This window comes from Amphiura filiformis, chromosome 18 (assembly GCF_039555335.1).
Source record: "Amphiura filiformis chromosome 18, Afil_fr2py, whole genome shotgun sequence".
Lineage (NCBI taxonomy): Eukaryota > Metazoa > Echinodermata > Ophiuroidea > Amphilepidida > Amphiuridae > Amphiura > Amphiura filiformis.
Window position 1 is genome coordinate 12,253,504 of NC_092645.1, and position 24,456 is coordinate 12,277,959.

At 42.0% G+C, this 24,456-nt stretch overlaps 1 protein-coding gene across 3 annotated transcripts in view; it reads right to left on the reverse strand.

Moving 5' to 3' along the window:
* Window positions 1–24,456, reverse strand: part of LOC140139845 (uncharacterized) — a 30,946-nt gene continuing 6,490 nt past the window's right edge. The window contains exons 2-7 of one of the 3 annotated variants that reach the window (XR_011857182.1): window positions 15,004–15,147; window positions 13,598–13,741; window positions 12,271–12,465; window positions 11,583–11,729; window positions 89–5,641; window positions 1–51 (exon numbers count right to left, since the gene is read on the reverse strand). Coding sequence is in view for 2 of the 3 variants with exons in the window: in XM_072161598.1 (XP_072017699.1) it covers window positions 9,983–10,189; window positions 11,583–11,729; window positions 12,271–12,465; window positions 13,598–13,741; window positions 15,004–15,147 (837 nt within the window). In the remaining variant the exon portion in view is untranslated. Of the gene's footprint in view, window positions 5,642–9,949; window positions 10,190–11,582; window positions 11,730–12,270; window positions 12,466–13,597; window positions 13,742–15,003; window positions 15,148–24,456 lie in introns of those variants that run through there. The other 2 variants (XM_072161599.1, XM_072161598.1) reach the window with 2 other exon arrangements.

Sequence of the window (24,456 nt, forward strand, 5' to 3'; positions counted from 1 at the left end):
TACTGTTGAAAACCAACGATGTGTATTTCCACTATGTTATGACTTTCAAGTCTGCTTTTAAAAACCTCCATAAATTCAATCAAATGACCTGCGAGACTTCAGATATTCAGAAATACCGAATCATTTCTGTACAGATATAGTGAGAGGAAATATTTTCAATTTCATTTGCAGAACCAAAATATGACAAATTAGCTTTTCAGGGATATATTTTTTTTAATATCATCCCATATGAATTGCATACTTTCAACAACTAAGAATACACAGAATCTACATTCAGATACAGATCATACAGACCTAATTTCCTTCCTACATGTTTTCTACACACCAGCACCCTCTCTTGTATGACATCCAAATGTGGAGTTTCACACACCCACATTCTAACCATGAAGCTTTCACACACCAATCCGTACATCATCAGCTTACTGTGGAGGTCTTCATATCATAAAAAGATGGTTTTATACCCCCCTCTATGGCTCAAAGACACTGTTTTTGAAGCGATAGTGTTCCACAGTTGGTATGTATAATATGCGCAACTTCACAGTTTGAAAACAGATGCAAATGAATAGCCGAGTGGAAAAAGGGCCCAACTCCAACACTTTTTTGAGATATTAACCGCCAAAAAACATAATATTTGGAAAAGTTTTAGGAGACAGACTGTTTTCATCTTGAGGGGACCTTTAGTACCGGTACATGAACATACATTATAACATACATGTGAAATGATATATGTTGCAATGGCAATGGTACAGGTCTTTTTTAAATATGATCAACTCATTTTTGTTAAATGGAGTTGGGCCCTTCTGCCACTAGGGTATTCAAATGCATTGAATTATGCACACAAGTGGTGTTTTATTGGCTTAGACTACAACAACAACAAAAACCCAATTCTAGCAGGGTCAAGGGTGTGTGTTTTTGTTTTCCTTAAATTGCAAATGACCATACAAACCCTTTAGAAATGCCCAAACTGGGTTGTTTTGTCTCCTTATGGAAACATTATTTACACATCAAACTATCACACTATCATTCAAGTTTATTTCTTGCATCATAAATTGATGTTGCACACCTTACCCTTGTTTCACAAAGACCTGACATGCATAGTAATACTGCTATCAGACTAGCTGTAATTGCAGCGTTTAACAGAGAAATCATCCAGAGATTTTCCACACCTTACCCCAGTTTCACAAAGACCTGGCATGCAGAGTATTGCTGGTATCGACTAGCTGTCCCAGTGTCCAACAAATCCTTGGGATTAAAAGCTGGTTTGCAATTGTGCAAACACTACTAGCAGGGTCTTAACTAGCCACCTGTCTGGCCGTCATTTTAGACGTGGAGTTTGCTCCTGGGACGGGCAAAATTAATGCCTTTGACAGGTGTTATATTATAAATTGTATGTTTTGAGAAGCTAATTGACCTTTTAGTAGACCCAATTTGTAGAACAAGGCCATATCAGCACATATTTGAACTCTTTGTCTATGATTAACTGGGCATGTTGGCAACTTCCGATTGATATATACCGGTAGCTCACTTTCTCCAACAAGTGACTGGATACATCATCAAAACACTACACTGGTAATGATCAGAAGACTGTCATGATTTTTAAATACCTACTATACTATACATTGCAGGTCATTATGAAACCAATAATTTAGGCTTGATTTGCCGACTGGCCATGATTAGTCTTGCCATTATTTCAGAGTTGTTACCTTCTCATATTTACATCTTAAATTATCACCGTTATCATTTCCTGAAACAATGATGCACTGTTTAGGAGTGTGATTTTCTCTGTTTGATTTTGACCTTTGACCTGTAACTTTCTTGTTGACCTTTCATAATTGACTACTACTAGACCTTTCACCTTATCAATCAATGTAACCTTTTTGGCAATTCCCAGACTCCTATGCATATTGTTACTGCACATGATGACATTGTGACCTGCACAGTAACACATTCCACTTACAATTTTATTTCAATAATGTGAATTCAAAATTTTTGAAGACCCCACAGTGCATCTTTCACTATAAAATTCTTGCTATGGTTTTTACAAAAATAATCTATTATATTATCAGATTCAAATTTCCAGATCTAACATGATTGATTCCTTTATTCAGCCATGATTTATCACATTCCAAATACTGTAATTGTGGAATATAAAACACGGCTTCACAACAATACACACTGTGTGCAAACCCTGATAGCCTATACTACTGTCAGAATTCCTCTCAAGAATTCCTATGGAGAATGGAATAAATGAAGAATTACTGTACATAAAATGGTGGAAACTACCATTTACCATCCTAGCCGATACTAAATAATTCATCGTCTATACCGGCATATATTTGTGTTATGCTTGTAGTCATGGTAGTGATGACTAAAAACCTTACGGTTCATCTCGTATCAGACTCATGTGACTTTGGTTGTGCACCGTACAGCGATTTCCTATCGAGGCCCACGTCATACCGTGCCGATGTGACAGGATTGTGCTCTGATGTTCAATTTGGGCAAAACTGCGCAATCTCTGTTCCCCAAATTCTTGATAAAGTCGGACACTTTTTTAACACCTAAGTTTCTCAGTCGTTAACACAAACAGTTGACAAATGAGGGCAGCAGTCTAGTTTGGGCCTGCTATTTCTAAGGCATATACAAATATCCTTCTCATTTTGGAGGACATGGTAATTTGAATGATGATAATTGTGACCAGCACTGACCATGTTCTACCATTAAATTTGTGTTGGTTGGTTAGAGGAATTCTGACACTGCTATTATACATATTGCTACTACTAAGCAGTACAAAATGGCAAAAGAATGCATCTCTCATGTCCTATCCGTGGCAATACACATGTCATCTACACACATATCGCACTGGCAGATGTGCTCAACCTGATTATTGTGCAAAATGCTACACAGCTGTATCAATAAAGGTGCCGATAATTCATGATCTTATTCATCACTAAGTAAATCGAAACCCCACTTCCAAGTTTACACTGTACACGGGCTAAAATTGGCAAAGAGTGCAAAAGCTGATAAATTGTATCATTCTAAAGTTTAACACTCTTACACTGCATGTGATACCACAGTAAATAATTAGTCATACAAGACAATGTGTAAAGTGTTGGGAAGGACAAAAAGAGATGCATACTCTTCTGCTATTGGGCTGTTCCAGTTGCATTCCATACATCCCATATGGAAGACATGACCTTGTCTTCCACACAGCAGGGAGTGGGGTTACCTGAATGGGTGACTGACTCACTTGAAATCTACATCCCCTGTGTTGGAGATTAATGTCATGTCTTCCACAGGGGGTTATGATTTCAACTGGAATAGGCCATTTAGACACATATCTATTGCAGAACTAAAGAGGCAAGACTTTGAATATTACATCATACAAAACACTACACACGTGAGGTTACATAAAAGACATGAACAGTTTTATATTACACGTTTTTTTAACAGAATATATCAAATTTGAAATACCAGTTGTTCATTTGGCTGTAAGTAACCGGCCTATGTTAGGGTTATTTCTGTTAGAACTCAAAGGCACATATAATATATTTCTGCCAGTTTGCTACCTAAATGTATCTCTGGATCAATTCCATTGTCCAACTGTATGAATGCAATAGACTATCCATGGAATGAACAGGGCATTCATCCAGGGCTCGAAATAAGGGGAGCCCAAGGGCCCTCGCCCCCACGAAAATCAGTGAGGGCCCACAAAAGACACATCCGGCAGGCCCAAATGGCCCGCAAAATTTGTGACAATTTGCTTACTTTTTTGTGGGGTTCATAGGTTTTAAAACCAATGGCCCAAATTCCGGCCCACAAAAATTTGTGAGGGCCCTCAAAACATTTAAGATCAAGGGCCCAAATGGCCCTCAGAAATTCTGGCTTATTTCGAGGCCTGCATTCATCATTAAACAATGCATTCTACCTCTTACATAATTGAGCTAACAAAATGGTAGAAACATAAAAATAAAGACAAAATTACGGACACAAGGCTTATATTATATTTGTTTGCATAATGGTATTTTTGATCATTTTTTATCCCCAAACATCTGTTTTAAGCTGTACACCTACCCTGTAATAAGTAATCATCATTTTTGGTATTCATGTAATATAAATTTAAAAACTTCTCACTGCCCCTGGGATTTATTTGCTAATGACAAGTATACAAGTTTCTACATCATACGTACAATCTTACACTGCTGGTCTAATTACCGTAGTTATTCCTGAAGTTGATAACCAACCACAATACTAACCAAGATTAAATTACATCTCAATATAAAAAACTATACCAATATCATCATTTTAGCACATGATACTGTTTAGGGCTCCAAGGATACAAAAACATACATGATTTGGCACCTAGTTCTATATAAATCATGTTGTACACCATGTAGGAGGGCTAAAGTAATCTTACTTTTATTTTGTAATTCCTGAGATTCATAGGCTATTCATAAACCAGTGGATATATTTGGGATTCAGCAAACATGGTTGTATATGAAACTCATAGCCTTTTATTGCCCTAATGATCAAGAGTACATAATGTGATATGATCAAGAGGAATAAGTTCAATGTGGACAATTTTCAATTTTGATTTTTGCTCATTATCCAATCACTTTGAAAATGCTTAACCACATGAGAACTAACTGCGGATTGACCAAAATGAATATTGTGTCCAATTTTGAACTAATCAAGGAAGGTATTAATAAGACCATCTGCAAATGCAAGTTTTACCATAAAAATTGGCAATTGAAATGAGCATTTCAAGTTATCAACTAATCAGAAATGCTGTTAGATGACCATTAGTGTCCAGAGGGTTAAAATGCTTATATGCAAACTCCATTACATTTGGATTTCTTATACTTATAGAACTCAAATTCAATAATAGCGACATTAGAACTCATTCCTCTTGATTATGTCACATATTTAACACACTGACACAAAAGGATATGGGCCACAAACCATGGTCAAATTCAAGTGTCTTGCTTATAAAGCAGGTGTTAAATACAATCAAATATTCATGTGTATACACATGGCTTTGTATGTATGCCAACAAGCCCACTTGGATGACACCAAACTGCAGACAAGTGTTGTGTACAAGTAATATGACAATCTAAGGCAATAGAAACAAATTAGTTTGCTTGGTCGATCCTTATTATTTATGAAATGAATTAATTGACTGTTGCTAATTGTGATTACATATATGAATTTTTGCCTGTATTGATATTGACTGATTAATTAGCTGTTAGTTCATTTTAAATAACCAGCATCGATGGTGTGATGCAATATGGGTTATTTTGAGCTTTGAGCTTGACACCCCTGTATTATGCACTTACTGAAAATTACCGATTGTCGAATGATCACAGGACTAGCATTTGGTTCACAGCAAATTCGATTAAGGCGCAACCGTGAAAAAGCACTGACGTCACTACCGAACTTGAGGTGAACCACAATAGACTTAGTCATTTCCTTTGCCGTATCTACGCGTCTTGTACGTTGATGTTTCATGAGGTGCATGGTAACCATGTACAGTGACGGCCGATATTATTGCAAAGCCGATTCCCATTACCCAGGGGTGTTGTTCTGTGTACTCATCATAGGTGATAATAGCATGGAGTGTGATGAGAAGAGCACCGATGAGATTCTGTAGAATGAAATAAAAGAAATGAAGCAAAAATGTCGTCATTAATAAGATTCAGATTTTGTTATCTTGCCATTCACAACAAAACACATATAATGGGAGTCACACTTTTAATGATGCACATTTGAGTAACTTTCTATCAATTGGATACTGCTATGATACAATCATAATCCGGAACCTATGGATGGGTTACTCCTGAAATTGAAACTCGACCAGTGGTTGACCGGCGGTTGAACCGCGTTCATTTGTTTAGAACAACAGAAAGCCGGAACCACCAGGAACCAGCGGCCGAGTTTTGATTTCTTCCCTAAAATAAAGTAAACATTATTGCTTGTAACTGTGTGATGGTCAAGAGATAAGACTTAATGAGTCTGGACTTAATCATGTTTGCATATATCCCTAAGGCTGCGATCACATAGAAGTATACGGTATATGGTATTCGCTATACGAAATACGCTCATTCGATCAGGCTGAGTTCACATAGTATACTCCTATGGTGAACTCAGCGTGATCGAATGATCGTATAGCGAATACGGTATACAGTATACTTCTATGTGATCACAGCCTAATGGAGGGCTAAATAGTATACCACTAAATTATTATGTCATGCACAAGGCAAACTACTATTGAAACTGCTTGTTAGGCATTCTGCATGCTATGTGCTGACTTGAAACTGACCTTCGTGAAAAAAGCTGAAAAACAGCGTGAAATTTGTGTACAATAGCTCAAATCCGCTAAAAAGCTGAAAAGTTTCAGGTCTGTATGTATTGTGCCTGCTGTAAACACACTAAGCTGCCAATTATCTTTTGATTTTGGGCTTTTGCGGATGAATATCAGTGATAAAAATATTTAGGCCTCTATACATATATATGTGATAATCTAATATGGCAGGGGATTTACCATAGCATTGCACACTGTGCCATTCAGAGTCCAGGATCTCTAAGTCTCTTTGGTGATGGAAACATACAAACCCAATACATTTTGAAATCATTAATAGATTATGAAGTGGACCCAAATGAAATCTTTGCATATTATTGAAAACACAAAATGGTGGTTTTTTTTTGGTTTTTGGTTTGATTTTTGGTTTTTTTACAGTGACCCATGAATGATCCTAGCATTTAGCTCTACAATGTAGGTCCAGGGACACTCAAAATAAAATTGAAAAAAAAATGAGGGTGGGACTGCAAATGTGGGACTGTACAGTAGTCAGACAATTACGGTAAATTTAGAAAGGACAGACTGGACAGTCTTTTAGTAAACATTGACTACAGCTAATTTTGATGCAAGTGGTAAAACTATTAACATTATAAAATAATTAGTAATATAGAAATCTTGTCAATGTGAACACAGAAAATATTCAATGCAACAACACTGTGAAGTGATCTACCTGAAATGTTAAAATGGAGAAATGTGAGAAAATTATGGCTGATGTTAATACATAATGCTAATGATCTGAATGTATTACTACATCGAAAGTGTTTGGAAAGAAGAATTTTGAGTCATTCTGCACTTAAGTTGAAATTCAAAATGTATTCATAAGAATCATCATCATCCTGAATTTTAAAACATGTTACTACCAAAGCAAGTACCCACTGCATGCCGTGACTGATTTTGAGCTAGTCAACATGAAGAAAGCATGAATTGCATTCAATAGTTCTGTATAAAAGGAAAAAAACAGGTTACCTTACTTAAAAATATAATTTGAGTTACAGCAAGAATATTTAATTATTGAACACCTATTTTGTAAATTTGGAAAATTCCTATTTCAAACACTCATATGGTTATGTATTTAATTATATCATTCATACAGTTTAGTTGTATATATTCTAGACAGTTCATTAGTTTCTAGACAGTTTATAATAATAATTGTTACCATCATAGTGCTGCGCTGTAGTATGTGTGCACCAGGCTGTGCACTGACTCTTAGAATCGTCAAATTTAGTTATGGGGTGGAACCCAAAATGTGAAGTGCATCATGGCAAAACATGTGTTATGTTGATGAAAAATAGTACTACACTAAGCCAAAAAGAAAATTTTTCACAAGGTCAGTATCTTAAAATCCTGTCGATCAAAATTATGAAAATTACACACAGGATTGCCTCAATACTCTACTCTAAACACATGTCAGTAACCAAGCAGTTGTCCAACTGACACAATAGCAAAATGCACTGATATGGAACAGCTTCCTGGACCACATTCACAGCCCTATTGACACCTAGCAAACGAAATCTGTGAGAATGGCATCTTGAATCACAGGTCACAAACTTGCCAACCGATACAAACAGATCACAAACTTACCAGGATCATTATGTCACATGTCCAAACAAATAATGAAATCCTTTAGTAACGGTCCACCGTGCGCTTGCACGCATGCTGTGCACCTGCTTCTCATGCTTCCAACCAAGTTCCTGATGATATCCTGGGGAAGATTGCCCCATACTTCCCGTTACTAAAGGACTTCATTATTTGTTTGGACATGTGACATGATGATCCTGGTAAGTTTGTTTTGACTCTCTTTAATGTTTTTAACTTAATGTTGTTAAAATTGTTGGCTGTGACCTGTGATTCAAGATGCCATTCTCACAGATTTCTTTTGCTGGATGCCAATAGGGCTGCGAATGTGGTCTAGGAAGTTGTTCCATATCAGTGCATTTTGCGGTTGTGTCAGTTGGCCAACTGATTGGTTACTAACATGTGTTTAGAGTAGAGTATTGAGGCAATCCTGTGTGTAATTTTGGTAAATTTTGATGGACAGGATTTTAAGATATGACTTTGTGAAATATTATAAGTTTCTTTTTTGGCTTAGTGTATATATCTATTTACAGGTGATATACAGGGGACACAAGAATCACACATCGGACACTGGCACATTTACAACAGAAACATAACATGGATGGGCAGATACATGTTCATACGCCAGAGAAAAAACTCTGGACACACCTGCCTGTGTAGCTATGGGTGAAAACAAATATTAACTCTTTATACTGTAAAAGTGGCAATTTTCGCACAATTAATTGTTCACACTTTGCCAATTTTGAACTGTTTCCCTTGTTTTTAAATTTACGATTCTAAGCTTCCTTACATTGTCCTATACACAAAAGGAATATATTCACACCTTGTTATTTTCGCGGTAGCAGCTTAGAATGCGAAATGTAGCACGAAAATGTCCACTTTTACAGTATTTGTGTCATGATAATAATATTTGTACTATAATCTAGTCAACTGGACTAAACGTGAACTAAACTAGATATAGTACAAATATTACTTTTGTTTATGACCAGGATGAACATGATAATCTTCACAAACATATTTGTGTAATGGTCAAAATATAATTTCAAACAATGAAAGATGTATTGTTCCATTCCACGCACTGGAATCCATCTTTCACCTTGCAGGGAAAAACGTTCATTTTGGCATTTGCAAGGGCAGCCAGGCAATTCTGCTAAGGCCTGGACACCAAGACAATCACATGCTGAAGAATACATCCAAAGTTACACATTTTGAGGGCCACCAAGGCATAGGAATGGGGCACCAAAGGCAATTGTCTTCGGTGCCTCTAGTTATTTTTTCCCCTGACCTTGTGACTATATTTTGACCATCACACTCATCTACAGCAACATTGGTTGTAACAGCAAAGTGGTGCTAGAACAATACAAAACAAACTGCTAATGTGAAGATGTCAAAGTATGATGTGTATTACAGTGGTATTCCTGTGGAACTCCATCAAGTGACTACTACTCATCGTGTTGGTCCGATAAACTCCTGGTTTTACGAGTAGGGGTCTTGTAATTGGACGTTTCATGTGGTGCATACTTGTATCCTAGAATGGCATTCAGAATCCAGAGGCTGTTCACGACAACTGATACAATGGGGCGATTCACCTCATATTCAGATGTGTAGAACATACTGAAAATGCCAATAATTATGTATGTGATCAACATCTGTAAAAACAAGCAAAGCAAAAAGTACATGATGTGCACAGCCATCTCACCCATGCCCGATACTTCTGTAGTGATTCTAAACATAATCCAGTCACAAGCGGAGAAAATCATAGCAAGCAGGATTCAGGAAAGTATGCACCAGTGGGAATTATAAAAGTCAAAGAATACCTTTAATAACTTCACCCTTTTGGAAAATGCAATGCCACAAGGGGGGTTTAATAGAGCAATTTGGAAACCCTTCATTTTCAAGCACTCCTATGGATAAGACACAGGACCAATGGATGCAATGATATATGGTAGAAGTGCTACAACAATACAAAGTGCTAATGTTATGGTGTCAAATATGAAACAGAAGTTTTAATTCATTACAGAGGCAATTTTGTAGGTCCATCTCAAGTGGTATTTATTCATCATGTTGGTCCGGTGTGCGCCTTGTTTTACGAGGAGGGCTCCTGTAATTGGATGTTTCATGTGGTGCATACTTGTATCCTAGAATGGCATTCACAATCCAGACAAGGTCTAACACAACCGATACAATGGGATGTTTATCCTCATATGCAGCTGCGTAGAATAGAGAGTAAATACCAACAAGTATGCTTGCGATCAACATCTATGAAACAAAACAAAAACCGGACATGATGTACCTAAAGTTAGCACTGGATTCTGCAGCAGCATTAACTAACATTCAAAACTACTCACTAGCGTTCTGCAGCAGCATTAACTAACATTCAAAACTACTCACTAGCATTCTGCAGCAGCATTAACTAACATTCAAAACTACTCACTAGCATTCTGCAGCAGCAAAACTAACATTCAAAACTACTCACTAGCATTCTGCAGCAGCAAAACTAACATTCAAAACTACTCACTAGCATTCTGCAGCAGCAAAACTAACATTCAAAACTACTCACTAGCATTCTGCAGCAGCAAAACTAACATTCAAAACTACTCACTAGCATTCTGCAGCAGCAAAACTAACATTCAAAACTACTCACTACTGCTAAACGTTTCGCTGGTTCTCTTCAAACAACAGTTGCATTCACTAACATTGAAAGCTACTCACTACCGGTAAAGGGTTGGCTTGTTCTCTTCAAACAGGAGTCGAAGGACTACAGCACCCGGGATGACATCACTGCTCCTATAATTTGGTTCACCTCAAGTTTGGTAGTGACGTCAATGCTTTTTCGCGGTTGCACCGCAAGCGTGACAACAAACCACCTCTGTACGCGTGCGTGTACACTCACCACGTCTAAATTTACACGCGTAATTCCATACTACGTCACTACCAAACTTGAGGTGAACCAAATTATATGACTTGTGCACCCAAGCTTGCCACTCTCCCTAATCTCAAACTAACATACGCTTACGAACTCTTACTGCTACATTGCCAAGCAGATCTTTTGTTTGTCTTCTTCAAAACAACAACCCTGTCAAAGTTACATTTCCAAGGATGGCATCTACTCACCGATTCACCATGCCACTCTCCCTTCCTTCAAACCCTAATTGGGCTATACACCACCTTTGGAAGACATGACCTTAATCCTCCACACAGGGAGTGTGAATTTCAAATGGGGTTACCAGAATGGGTGACCCCAATTGAAATCTACACCCCTTGTGTTGGGCTGTGTGGAAGATTAAGGTAAAATGCGACACAATCTGGTCCATGGGGGCCAAAGGAGGCATTTTTGAAAATTGATTTGCTGTAAAACACCAAATGTCTAGCATACTTGGTTCTAAAGTTATGAAGTTTTTTTGATGTCTATTTTCTTATGTATATTATTGTTTTTTACTCCATATTTTTACCTTTATCTCAGTTTCAAATTTGCTGCCTTTGGCCCCAATGAACCAGACCGTGTCACAAATCTTCCATGGGGGATGTATGGATTTCAACTGGAATAACATATTTTGGAGCAGATGACCCTATATGGGTGAAATCTACCCCAGTGTCATGCCTTCCATAGGGGATGTATGGATTTCAACTGGAATAGCCCTCTAACACTTACCACAACTCTGCCAAGGAGAACATTTCGCTTGTCCTCTTCAAACAGGAATCCTGGAGCTACAGCACTGAGTATGGCATCACCTATAAGCATAGCACCAAGGACCTGGCCAAAATGCACCTGTACGGTATCAGGTGCAGTTACGCCCATCTGAAATTAAACAAATATGTGAATTGAGAAAGAGTATTATTACTCATGCAATTAATTTTGATGCATGGTCTTAATCTTATTGAAAACTGATGAAGTGCCAAGAAACAAAAATATTTTTACATGAATTTCCACAGCAACATTGTATTTCTTTTATGCCATTTCTATCAAGTTGACGTTCACTCTATTCTGTTTTGAAAACAATTAGAAATATTGTTCAGCTACAATGTACCTTGTGTACATATGTTAGCGTTCCGCCAGTATATATATACATGTAAAGTGTAATGTTTGGAGTTCAAAACACAGCGACGGTAATGTTTTATGATATTTGTGTTGCCAATTTGTGACAAAAACTTTAAAATGACAAGGCAATCTTATCGAATTTGATGAGTTTCTTGTCATTTTGATGAGAAAATCTGATTAAAGAGAAATTTGTTATATCCCCCTCTGAATAGTCATACTTTTCAAATTTGAATAGATTCTATTCATTTGCAAGGAGTCAATTTTTACAGTGCATGACAGCATGTTATATACATGTACTAACCTTGAAACCAAGAATTGTTGGGGTATAAGCAAGCCATACCACTCCCGCTATAAGTGTGACAAAGAAGTCGACACGGAGATGAATGTTAAGCAGGCTATCCAGTGATGTATGTCCACCATAATGGCGTGATTTCAAGAACCATACGACATTGCCGAGTAGGGCACAGATTACAGCTGTCATATTAAGTGATCTCCACTGAAAATATAGAAAAAAACATACTGCGTGTTTACACTGAGCACTCTGTATTTTTACCTGGTATTACCTGGTAACCCACTATCCGATTCAGGCAACAACCAGCACATTTCTACAGATGCTTAAAATAAGGGTTGTGGTGTGTACCGGAAGTACTGACAATATTTTCCTGACCCCCCAAGGTCACAATGTGATACATAAATTGAACATAAAAGAAGTTCAACACCCAGCAACCGTTAACCATTGTGTTTCCACTGACAGAAATACCGGGTGTCACACCACATGGTCTACCTCATGAGGTGGATCACGGTTGCCAGATGTCCACACCGCATCACTCTGAACCGATCTGTTTCCACTGAGCACATTAACCGGTAACACTCTAAACTTAACCACATTACCCACCAACCGTTCCCCAGTAGAAACATGCAGATAGAGATAATAATGAAACGGGGCTATTCCAGTTCAAATATGCAAGACATGACCTTAATCTGCCACACAGTGAATTTCAAATAGGATTACCTGAATGGGTGCCTGATGGCTTCATTTAAAATTCACAATTCACTCTCTGTGTGGAAGATTAAGGTAATGTCTTTCATATTTGGGTGTATGGATCCGGATTTCCAATGGGATGTTATTTTAAAATGTTATAAAATATCCAACTATTATTGCGACTCCAGATACAAGAGTCTGAGATACACAATTTCCATGAACACATACATTTGTAAACACATTTGCTGACCAACCTTTTTAGTATGTAATTTGTCACAAAAAGACCCGTACATGTAGTTCAGGGATGCTGAAAGCAGTCATACGGTAATCTGTGATAATATGAAATGCTCTCAAATTTAAGCATTGCAGCAGAGAAGATACCCCACCCTTCCCAGAATCCTTTGCAACATGACACATCACATCATTACAGCTTTGTTCAGCTTCCCTTGTTTTCATCATGGGTCAATAGTCAAGAAATAAACACATTTTCCAAGATCTGGATGTGCTCTGTTCAGAAACTTTTTGTCAATATCAACTTATGTTGCACTAGATAGCAAATCAACTGGTACAGAAAATTGCAATGGAAGAAATGCATTGTGGGAAGTGTAAGATATCTTCTCTGACGTTGAATATTTTGCACCAATACCTGGTCATTGAAGACTACACCCTTGGCAGGGGTTGGTGCAGGCTTTTCTCCTTCTTTAGGTTTGGGTGGAGCTTCTTCAACTTTTCCAGCCAATCGATCCCCATAGACTGAGTGGGCTAACACTATTAGGAGTATCGATGTACTCTGTTAAAAAATAAATAAACAAACAAACATAATTTCATACAGTGAGCTAAGTCACAAAGATTTCCCATAAATTCATAATTAGAATAGCGCTTGTGAAGTTGTAACACTGAACTGGTATGAATCAATTTAATTTAAATGATAAATTAATATTTACTCTGTGTCAAAAAGAATTTTAAAATCACAAAGATTTCCCATTATTCATAATTAGAATAGTGCTTGTAAGTTGTAACACTGAACTGGTATGAATCAATTTAATTTATGATAAATTAAATATTTACTCTGTGTTGTTCACAAAATATTTTGATCGTAAGTTAAAGAAATAATTATGTTAAGTGCTATTTTGTTCTGTACAAATTCAGAAAAAAATCCTGTGATATTTTTTTTTATTACTGAAGACACTTACCATACTTAAAAATAAAAATATCTTGATAATTTATGATCTAGTCTTTTAAAATTGCTAGATGTAAATATATTTTTGTCTTAGTGTTGGCTTTCAAGTTTGTAATTGATCCTTGCAGTTGATACACAGATGTTCATTGACCTGATCCCACCTGGGGTGAACAATAATAGACCAATGAAAGGTTTCGCTCACAGCTAACTGCATACTTGCTTGTGCTGCTGTACACAATGTACTGGGAATGGGAGATGATGCTTGCATCAAAACTTTAGTGATGGAGCATACAGGATATTTATGTTAGTCATCAGTAATTTTTTAATCTACTCGGTCCAATATTTGATGTAAAGGAACCAAAAACAAGTAATTGCTCAATTTTCAAATGCTGCAGAGTATATACTATTTGCAATTTATACTCAGAAATATAATAATTGAATAAAACAAATTATAAATATTCAAAATTAAATATGATTTGCAAACACCTATACCTTGTAAAGTGATCACCATATTGCTCTCTCAATTGAAATGAACAAGAGCAGTGCTTGTTTTGAAGTTTATATTTGATGACACACCCCACCCCAGTAATTGGATTCCTTGCCCCTATAATATATATAACTTTTGTTGCCAATGTGTAGTTATTTTTTGAGAAAAATGCAAAATTAGTCACAAAATTTATCAGGGGGTGTAGTACCATCTTAAAGTTCCGTTTGAATTTGCAACTTCCAAAATCATTGTGCTACACACATTCATTTATTTTATTGTTTTTTAATTTTGCTGTGTTAAAACTCAATGATGTGTGGACATCTGAATGTCTAGAACTCTATTAAACTTAAAGCTGAGTTTACCAAAGGAGAAAAGGAATACTTACCACAATTCTTGAAGCCAGCAACATGACTTGAGCATAGCTGTCATGAGACCTATAGTTAAGGTACATCTTCACTGCTCCACATAACATTACAACGCCAAACACTCGGCCCAAAAATAGATGGATGCCATTTAGTTCTCCTTCAGTCTGCAGGGATTATGTAAAAAAAAAAATATGAAAATAGTCATCACATTCAATTTTGTAGATTGGTCAATAGCTTGTATTACTATGAACTACCGGTATAGCTATCCTGTAATGTTACACTCATCTTCGCAACATCATATCTCATGTCGTCATCATGTATTTAAAAATTAAAAGTCTCCGAATCTACTTTTTAAATTTCAGTACTGGTACCAGAAGTTGTTAAAATATTTATACTTAATTTTGTAAAATGGACAATGATTGTACATCAACAATATTTTGTATAATTTGTTATTTTTATTTCACCAAAAAATATGGGTCAAAAAGGATCAAAATACAACTTTTTTTTTCAATTTTGACTAAAATTTTGAATATTTTAAGGTAATGGTATGGTATGTAATTTGAAAAAGAAAACAAAATGTACAAATTTGAGAAAACCATTTCTAGTTTCAGGTTCCATATGCTGCTGCTCTGGTTGACACTTTACACTCAGCAATACATTGATTTTATGAAAAATGTATAATGACAGCAGAGATGGTTTGGTAGGGGTCCTTAAGGGGCTGTGCAATAAGGGGGGGGGTAAAATTTCCGAACGGCACGTCAAAAATTGCTTGCCCCCCCCCCTCCTCAACTCAAGACTCTCCAACAGCTTTGCCATATGATTGGAGAGGTCATTATGGCGCTAAAGTGCAGACCAGTTACCAGGGGGGAATATTGGGAAGTATCTCAATCTCAACAGGTACGGCAAGAAGCAAAAGCAACAGCAACAAATAACATCAATGGGGAGAGAAGATTTGCAATGGTAGACTCCAGGAATACACCAAATGTGTCAGTTGCTTGTAATGGAGAGCAAATGCCTGGTGAAATCCAACAACATTATGGAATATGGTTGGCCCTAGTACGGAAGAAAGACACAAACGACTAAAGCTTGCCAGAAAAGACGGAAGAAGACTTGTCAAAAATGATAAGGAAAGAAAGAAGGATATTCAGTGAAAGTGATGGAAAAGATAAAGGCGAAGAGACGTATGAAAAGTAAAGGAACAAGACAGCAGAGAGAAAGGTGCGTTCTTAATCCAATCCAACATATAGTGGTGGTATTTGGACTTCTATGGATTAGATGAGAACAAACTTGCCAAAACAAGGCATTTAAAATAACTGAAAGCCCCGGGCTGAAAGCTCAAATTCAAATAAGGAAAGTGTGATGAAGGAGCAAAAATATTGGTTTCCAAATGCTATGACATAGAACTAAACCATGTAGTGCAGCTGGTTCAAGTCCAGTGAACTGTGAACCCAACAATAAATTTAAAACATTGTAAACATTGTAGATGTTTTGACCAATCCGCATGGATTAGTAGGAAAGAGATTTTCACAGAATTGGCCAGATGATGAAACAAACCAAGTGTGTGTTAAACGGCATGGCCATGTTGCAAAAGTGGTATCTGCAGACAATTATGAAGAATTTGTTTTGCTTTAAAAATGTTGATGATCCTTCACAGCCAACTTATTTGAATGTGTCTGAATTTACTGATATTATTTTTAAGGAAACATCTGTGTTTAGGAATAAAGTACTGCATAAGTGGTAATTTTCGCTATTTGGCGTGTGAGACACATTTTCGCGAATGTTATTTTCGTGATTGCCCAGTCCTTCCCTATGCTTGTTATACATTATTGCATACATTCGTGAGGTGTTATTTTCTCGGTTGGAGCTCTAATCGAGAAATTCAAAAACAAAACAAAAATTACCACTTATACAGTAAGTAAGTAAGAAAGGGCCTTTGTAATGTAACTCTGTGATTTGTCTTGTCAAATGGTAAAGCAAATTAGCAGTATTTACATTGTAATAGTGATAGGCTGTATTTGGGTGTAGTTGCAAACAGCTTAGGGTACCAGCTTATTTGATGCAGCTTGTTGTTCTGAGTAATTTGACACCAATTTCATTGAAATCGCCAAAATTGAGACAGTGCCGCCAAATAACGACACACAAGGGGGGGCAGATTTGTCCCTTATTTTCTAGTTTTAGGGGAATTTGATCACATTAAGGATTATGTAATGCATTTTTGGTATCTACTTACATAGTTTTAGGTCCAGGAAGGTCATTTATGCACTTTGTGTCAAATGAAATCTTTTAGTGTCCTTAAAATTAACGGTTTTGGGTAAAATTAGGCCGTGAGGGCGCTTTACCTTTTAGCAACCCATTTCGCAACCATTTTTGATTTTTAAGTTAATCATACTAGAGATAATCATCAATCATCCATATTCTGAAATTTTCAGCTATTTATCACATTTGGTGTAGCCTTGGCACTAATTTTTATTACAGGGGTAACCTGCCCATAGCAATATACAGGGGTCAACGAACTTTGTATCATATGTAAGTCAATGGAAGCGTCTCTACACATATTCAAATGGGTACCACGCACAAGTGAAATAAGGTTGAGAGTTCAAATTTGGACAGAAGATGTTATTTATCAGTAACTTTGATTTGATAATAAAAATGATAAAATTTTAGTAGGGGGGATACGTAACAGCTATTAGGCAGAACAGCGCCCTCACATCCTAAATTGGCTCTTAAACGTGCATCAAAACATATGATTTGTGTAAAAATTGCATAATTATATCCAGGGGACCCAAAATCATGTAAATAATCATTAGAATCCAACAAACAGCAAAGAAAATGCCTATAATTGTCAAAATAGTGGAAAATAGGGGGGGTCCCAAGAAATCCCCCTTATGCATCGTTTTTTGGCCGGCACTGTCTCATTTTTCAACCGATTTTTTTTTTAAAGGTGTCAAAATGCTCAGGAGGATTAGCTGCTTTAATTCAGCTGGTACCCTAAGCTTTTTGAAACATCACCCTTTTTTTGGGGCTGTACAGCCTATCACTAATTGTAAGTCTAAAATAATAGTCCCAAACAGAAATGTTTGGTAGACTCATAACCGGTGCGATCTTACCTTTCCGATGTTGATTAAGATACTTCTTGCATCGATCCCGAGATGCGGAAAAAACCAATAGTCATTTTGTCCCACATAAATGAATAAATAACAAAACCCCCGATCCCCGGTGGACTCACCCAAAAGGTGACGTCACACCATATGATAAATCCCTTATCCGACTTGGGATCCCCTACTCGGACCAAACTTGTAGGGGGTGGCCGGGGTCCGGATAATCAACATCGGAAATGTAAGATCGCACCGGTTATGAGTCTACCAAACATTTCTGTTTGGGACTAGACTCAGTACACCGGTCGATCTTACCGCTTCCGATGTTGATTAAGATACTTCTTGCATCAACATCTGAAAGATCGATCTAGCAAGTAACCGACGGATGGAGGTACAAGATTGGTCAGCATCTGATCAGGGATCGGGAGCGGGTAACGATGGTTTTCGCGAGGTCAGAAATATATTTTCCCCCAACGGTCGGGAAACAAAAAGACCCGCGATCACAGACATAAACCTCCTTACTTAATAAGTTTGGTGGTTAAGAATAGCGACACTGGTTCTTACCATGCTGAGTATTCTGTATAGTCTGAAAACCTGGTACCGTACACCACCGTATTATGATCGCCGAACAATGTCCCGGTAAACCTCCCGCCCGTCTCTGATTACTAACGTAAGCGGAAGTATCGTAGAGAAGGGCGAAGGTGGCTTCGGGACACCGCCTGCTAGATCTCCTCAAGGGACAACCGAACGGTATACCCAAGATGATGAGATAGCTCGTGTCGAGTGGGTCGGGACGCTTGAAACCTTCGCGATCCCGGACCCCACCAACACCTGGACCAGCCATTGCGACAGCGGCTGGACCGAAAGGCTCTGTAAGGGTGATGAATGCGGTCGTGAGTCCCTCGCAAGGCTTGTGTTCGGAAGAAATAGTGCTGCAGCGCCTTATCGGACACCCCAGCCTATCTTTGGCTTCAGCCGAACCTTGCCCAACCCTGGGGATTGGAGAGGGACGAATGTCGGTATGCACCGCGCCCGTTCAGTAGTCACGAGAACAGAGCGCCCGAAACAGTGTCGCTCCAGTGTTTGTGAACACGGAAGCTAACCTCGAGACCGTGTGCAACTCAGCACCGCCGCCCCGAAGCCAACGCCAAACCGGAAAGCCATCTTGAGAGTTACGTATTTAAGCGTCGCTTTTGGACGGAAGGTCAAAAGGTGACCCTTAAAGTAATCTAAGACTGTGTTGGGATCCCTTAGGAGGATCACTTTCCTTTTTGGTATACACTCGTTGAACATACCGTCGAGGCGTAGACTAATAAGGTAACCATCGGCTATGATAGTTTAACCGCCTCGAAACCTCGGTGAATGGAGAGGACAGCTGACTTATAGCTGGCCCCAGTGGCCCGCTGAAGTCTTGCTTGGAACTTTTCTGTCAGAAACTCCGGAACTAGCAGCACAGAGGCTCTAGCGGGAGAGCTATTTGTCTCATTGCACCAAGCGTAGTATGGAGCCAGACTCTGGCTATACGCACGGAGGGTAGACTTCCGTCTAGCCCGGCGATGAGAAAAACAGCTTCTGATGAAAAGTATCCCTCCGCTGCGTGTTCCCTGGTAAGGGCCATGCAGCTAACTGCAGGTGCTCTAGTGATAGACTGGGTACCTCCGCTCCGGGCATCCGGAGTAGATCTGGTACCTCGGGGAGTGCCACCGCTAGCAGAATGACAATGCAGTCTTCCCACCCGATCTTGGCCACCACCCTCCTGAGTAGTGAGATCGGAGGGACTGCATAAGCTGTCATCCCTCCCCAGTCTATGGACAGAGCGCCCACGGTGAATGCTTGGGGTCCGCGACCCTTGAGCAGTACACCGGCAGTGGATGATTGCGATGAGATGCGAACAGATCTTTCGAGGGTGGTACATCCCTTGAAGATCGTCTGAGCGACCTGCATGAGCAAGGGACCATTCTGCTGGTCCCGACACCCTTCCTCGTGACAGATTGTGCGCGAGGATGCTGGTGACGCCAGCGATGTGTATCGCTCTCATCGTAATCTGCCTGAACTTGCACCACCCTATCAGGTGTTGTGCATGCAGGCTCAATCGTGGTGCCCCGGAGTCCCCTTGTCTGTTGGGGTAGGCTACCACGGTTGTGTTATCCGTCAGGACAACGGTATGTGATTCCACGATCACCTCCTCGTAAGCGAGGGAGGTTGATGTGAAACCCTGTCTCTATGGCCCCCATAGGCCCGAGACGGAGTCTCCGTGGATGTGGACCCCCCAGCCCCGTTTTGACGCTATGGTCGTAGATCTCGGCGGTCGCCGGATCATGAAAAAAAAAAACCCTGGGTCAAATTGGGCTGATGGGTCCACCACCAGAGTTCCTCTCGCGCGATCTCCGACAACGGAACCGCGAGGGATATTGGTGACGACTGGGCCTGCAAGCAGGCTAGAAGGTGTAGTTGGGTAAGCCTAACGAGAAAGCGGCAGTACAGTACGAGGTCTACCATACTGGCCATTAGGCCTACCACCTTCATCCATGCCACAGCGGGTTTTGCCCGAGACTCGGCCAAGAGTCAGGCACACCGCACCATGTTAAATCACCCGCTCGGGTGAGAGCACCGCGAACCCCTCCGTGAGGGTGATCTGGGCCCCTACAAATAGTGGTGTCTGCGTCGGGACCACGCTGGACTTTTTGAGCTGATCAAAAATCCAGGGTCCCGCACCCACGGACTATCAACCCCATGAGACCCGTAGTCTTCAGTGGAGTGCGTCCGTATATGAGCCAAACGTCCAGGTAGCAACTGATGTTGACACCCCTGTGCTTCAGGTACGCTGCCACCGCTCTGACCAAGAGTGTTAAACACCCTGGGAGAGATGGACAGGCGGATGGCGGTATCAAAACTGGTAATTTTGATCCTGTACCTAGAAGCGCAGATGCCTCCGATCTTGAGAGGCGATTGGCATATGCAGATAGGGCGTCCGAGAGATCTAGCGATGCTGTTCCCATGCCCCTGATGGGGCAGGCTAGCACCGAGGCGAGAGTCCCCATTCTGAACCTCTTGGGCCTGAAGAACGTGTTCAACAGCCTGCGGTTCCGGATGGGGCTCCGTCTTGGTCTTCCTTGGAGCCAATGGCTCCAAGATCACCGTAGAACGGGGGTAGACCGGGACAATCGCCCGCCGTGAGAAGCTGTGTGATCCCTGTCAGTAGTGCCCGACGCTGGGGGCCGTCTGACGGCACTACTGTGGACCTCTGAGATGTGCAGACGAATGTGGGGAGACTGGGTTGCCAGTCTGTAACCCCCACTCACCACTGACCATACCCAGGCGCCAAAGAGATGGTTTCCCACCTCTGGGTGAAAGCCATAAGCGGTCGCCCACTGGGAGATCCCCTGTGGAAAAACCGCTGAGCCCCCAGGAATGCTCTGCCTAGCTTCCCTTGGAAGAGCGCTTGCTCTTCTTCGGGCTTGCCAGCTGTTCCTGTGCTACCCTTGCGCCTCCCAGAAATGGGTGCTGCAGAGGTAGTGGGCTCGGGTACTGTTGGTGGTGCACGGCCTGCTGAAGTCGGAGCTCCTACCCATGGTAAGGGCAGTTTCCGACCTCTTCAGAGTGCTCCCGTTGGTAGCTTCTTTGCACGGTCCTCCACCGTAGCGCAGAAGCATCCAAAGAGAAAAAGGACCCTGCCTTTCCATCGCGTTGAGCGATTGGAGTGGCAGGCCCCTCCCCGGCGCTGAGTGGACACCCTATGGGCTAGGCCCATGGAGCTCTCGTTGAGGCTAGCTGTTAGCACCGCTAATAGGCTCACCTCGCGGAAGAGCTCAGATGTTGTCTGAGCGTGAAACGCTTGACGACATCTGGGTCCCTCTCGGATCCCCTCAGGTAGGTCCCGTGGTCCTCCCGCGTTACACGCAGAGGAAGCGTGCAAGCACGCGGCGCCATAGCTCTACTGAGCTCGACAGCCCACGATATCTACCCGTGAGGTTTGCGGGAATGAGAGTGCAGGCGTCCCCTGTGAGGAAGCAGCAGCTGAGCATCCTACTGAAAGGATCCCTGGTCCTCCTCCATGGACTCCCCCTTAGGGGTGTCCGGAGGAAGATCAGTGCTGTTGCTCCCTCGCGGGGCAGCGGGGAAGGAGATTGTAGTGATGTCACTACCGGACTCAGCTTCCGACTCCTTTCCCTCGCCCACAGTATCCGTGATCATGCTCGGCGATGATGACGGTAACTGAGGACGGGCATCTGAAAGCGGGTAAGAAGGCATAACCACTGTGTGGCTCGCCGACTACCTGCCAGCAGAAGAGGGAGTACTCCCGCAAGACCCTGAGGTATCCGCCATGGCACCACTGGGTCCGCATGCTCTCGCAGCCGCCGTCCTAGCGCTAGCAGCACGGGGCCTACCCTGATCAAGATCTGGGTTAGCCCCATGCCGGCTGGCCTGGTCAACAGCTGATGTTGGTACTGCGTGGCCATCGCTAGGCGACACTTGCCACGGTGCTGGGCCGTGGAAGAAACACCCTGCGGCGGGTACCACGGGCATACCCAGCCGGCAGCTGACCCTGAAAGGATCCGCCACCAGGGTAACCCCATGGTACTGCAGTACCAGCACCGCCTCCCCCCTTGTTGCCACAGAGACTGTGGCGACTAAAGCGGTGCTGCGGTACCGGTGCGGTATCAGCGTGGGTACCCGTGAGGGTTCCCAACTGTGGACCGCTGTACCCTCGCCACACCGCGCTCCCTGTTTGGGGATCAAGCTGTGTGCTGGCGTGGTACCGGCGCTGGTACTAGCATGGGTACCCGTGAGGGTTCCCGGTTGTGTACCGCTGTATGCGTGGTTCCAGCGTAGGTGCCCGTGAGGGCTCCCGGCTGTGTACCACTGTACCCATGCCTCACTGCGTTCCCCGCAAGGGGATCAAGCCGTGTGTATGGGTACCGCTATACCGGCTGTCCCTTGGCTAGAGGGAGCTTGCCTAGTACCACGGGTAGCTGGCGTGCATACCCCGATCAATCACCTCGCCACCTGAATAGGCAGCGTCAATCAATGGAGCTATGCCCTGTTGATTTGACAGTGATCGATCAAGAGAGGGTAATTGACCCATTGACGGTAATGGATCATCCACGCTCCGCTGGCTCTCGAGGACATAAGTGGGTTGTTGATCAGCTAGGCTGTTCAAGCTACTTACTGTACCCTCTAGAGCTTCGCCAAGGTCGCTGTGTGTGGCGGACCACTCACGGCAGCTATGGGCGGGTGCATAGCGGCTACCACTGAAGTCAAGCCGTGGCTCGTCTTTGTAGCTGCCACCGAATGCACCTGGGTCGCTGTCCCGTGAGAGACTGCGAGCCCAACCCCTGAATAATCGCCAGCCAGTCCCTGTGGACAGCCAGCAGCTATTCTAGGGCCCAGGGTATCACTCGGCGGTCCCGCCATGGAACGCTGCCGTGTGACAACCCCAGTTGGTTCTGCTAAGACTACACCCACAGCGTTAGCCGCGGTATCGTCTCTGCTGAACCCATGCATGCTAGGGTTCAACCCAGGCAAGCCCGAGGTACCCTTGCATGCTGCCCGTCGCTGGCTACTACTGTGGCTGTTTGAGCCGTAGATATGCCTGCAACAGGCGGGTGCCCGCCTGCTAAAAACCCGTGAGGATTTTCGCTAGAGGACTGGTATCCTCCTGCTACAAAACCCGCTAGGGTTTTCGCTGGTGGTTACCGCTCTGCTGCCTGCTACTTTGCTCCGACGTATAGTCAGTGCTTTCGCTGGCTGCTGAGCCTTTGGACGCGCTTAGCAGTCCCGAAGGAACCGCCTGCTTGTCCGGGGACCGGAGCCCCTTAAGCAGACCTGCCATGACCCATAGGGGCTGTCACAGCAGAATCTACCGTATCGACTGGTATCCTCCTGCTGCAAAACCCGCTAGGGTTTTCGCTGGTGGTTACCGCTCTGCCTGCTACTTTGCTCCGACGTATAGTCAGTGCTTTCGCTGGCTGCTGAGCCTTTGGACGCGCTTAGCAGTCCCGAAGGAACCGCCTGCTTGTCCGGGGACCGGAGCCCCTTAAGCAGACCTGCCATGACCCATAGGGGCTGTCACAGCAGAATCCACCGTGATCGACCTTACCAGTGCCCTTGGTAGATTTCTTCTTCGCCGTCTTATGGCGATGGCGACGGAGCCTATCCCAATCGTCAAGCTGGAACTCGGAGAGTCCTAAGCAAAAGAAAGACATCTAGAAGATCGTGAGCACTCCTGTGGGTGAAACAGAGCGGGTGTGGGTCCCACTCCGTCACCAGGGAAGGGCAAGCCCGACAGGGCCGAGGCGAAGCGAGGAGAAAGGGAGGGGGGCACTACCCCCCCCCCCAACACGCGACTCAAGCCCAGTAAGCAAACCTGAGCACGGA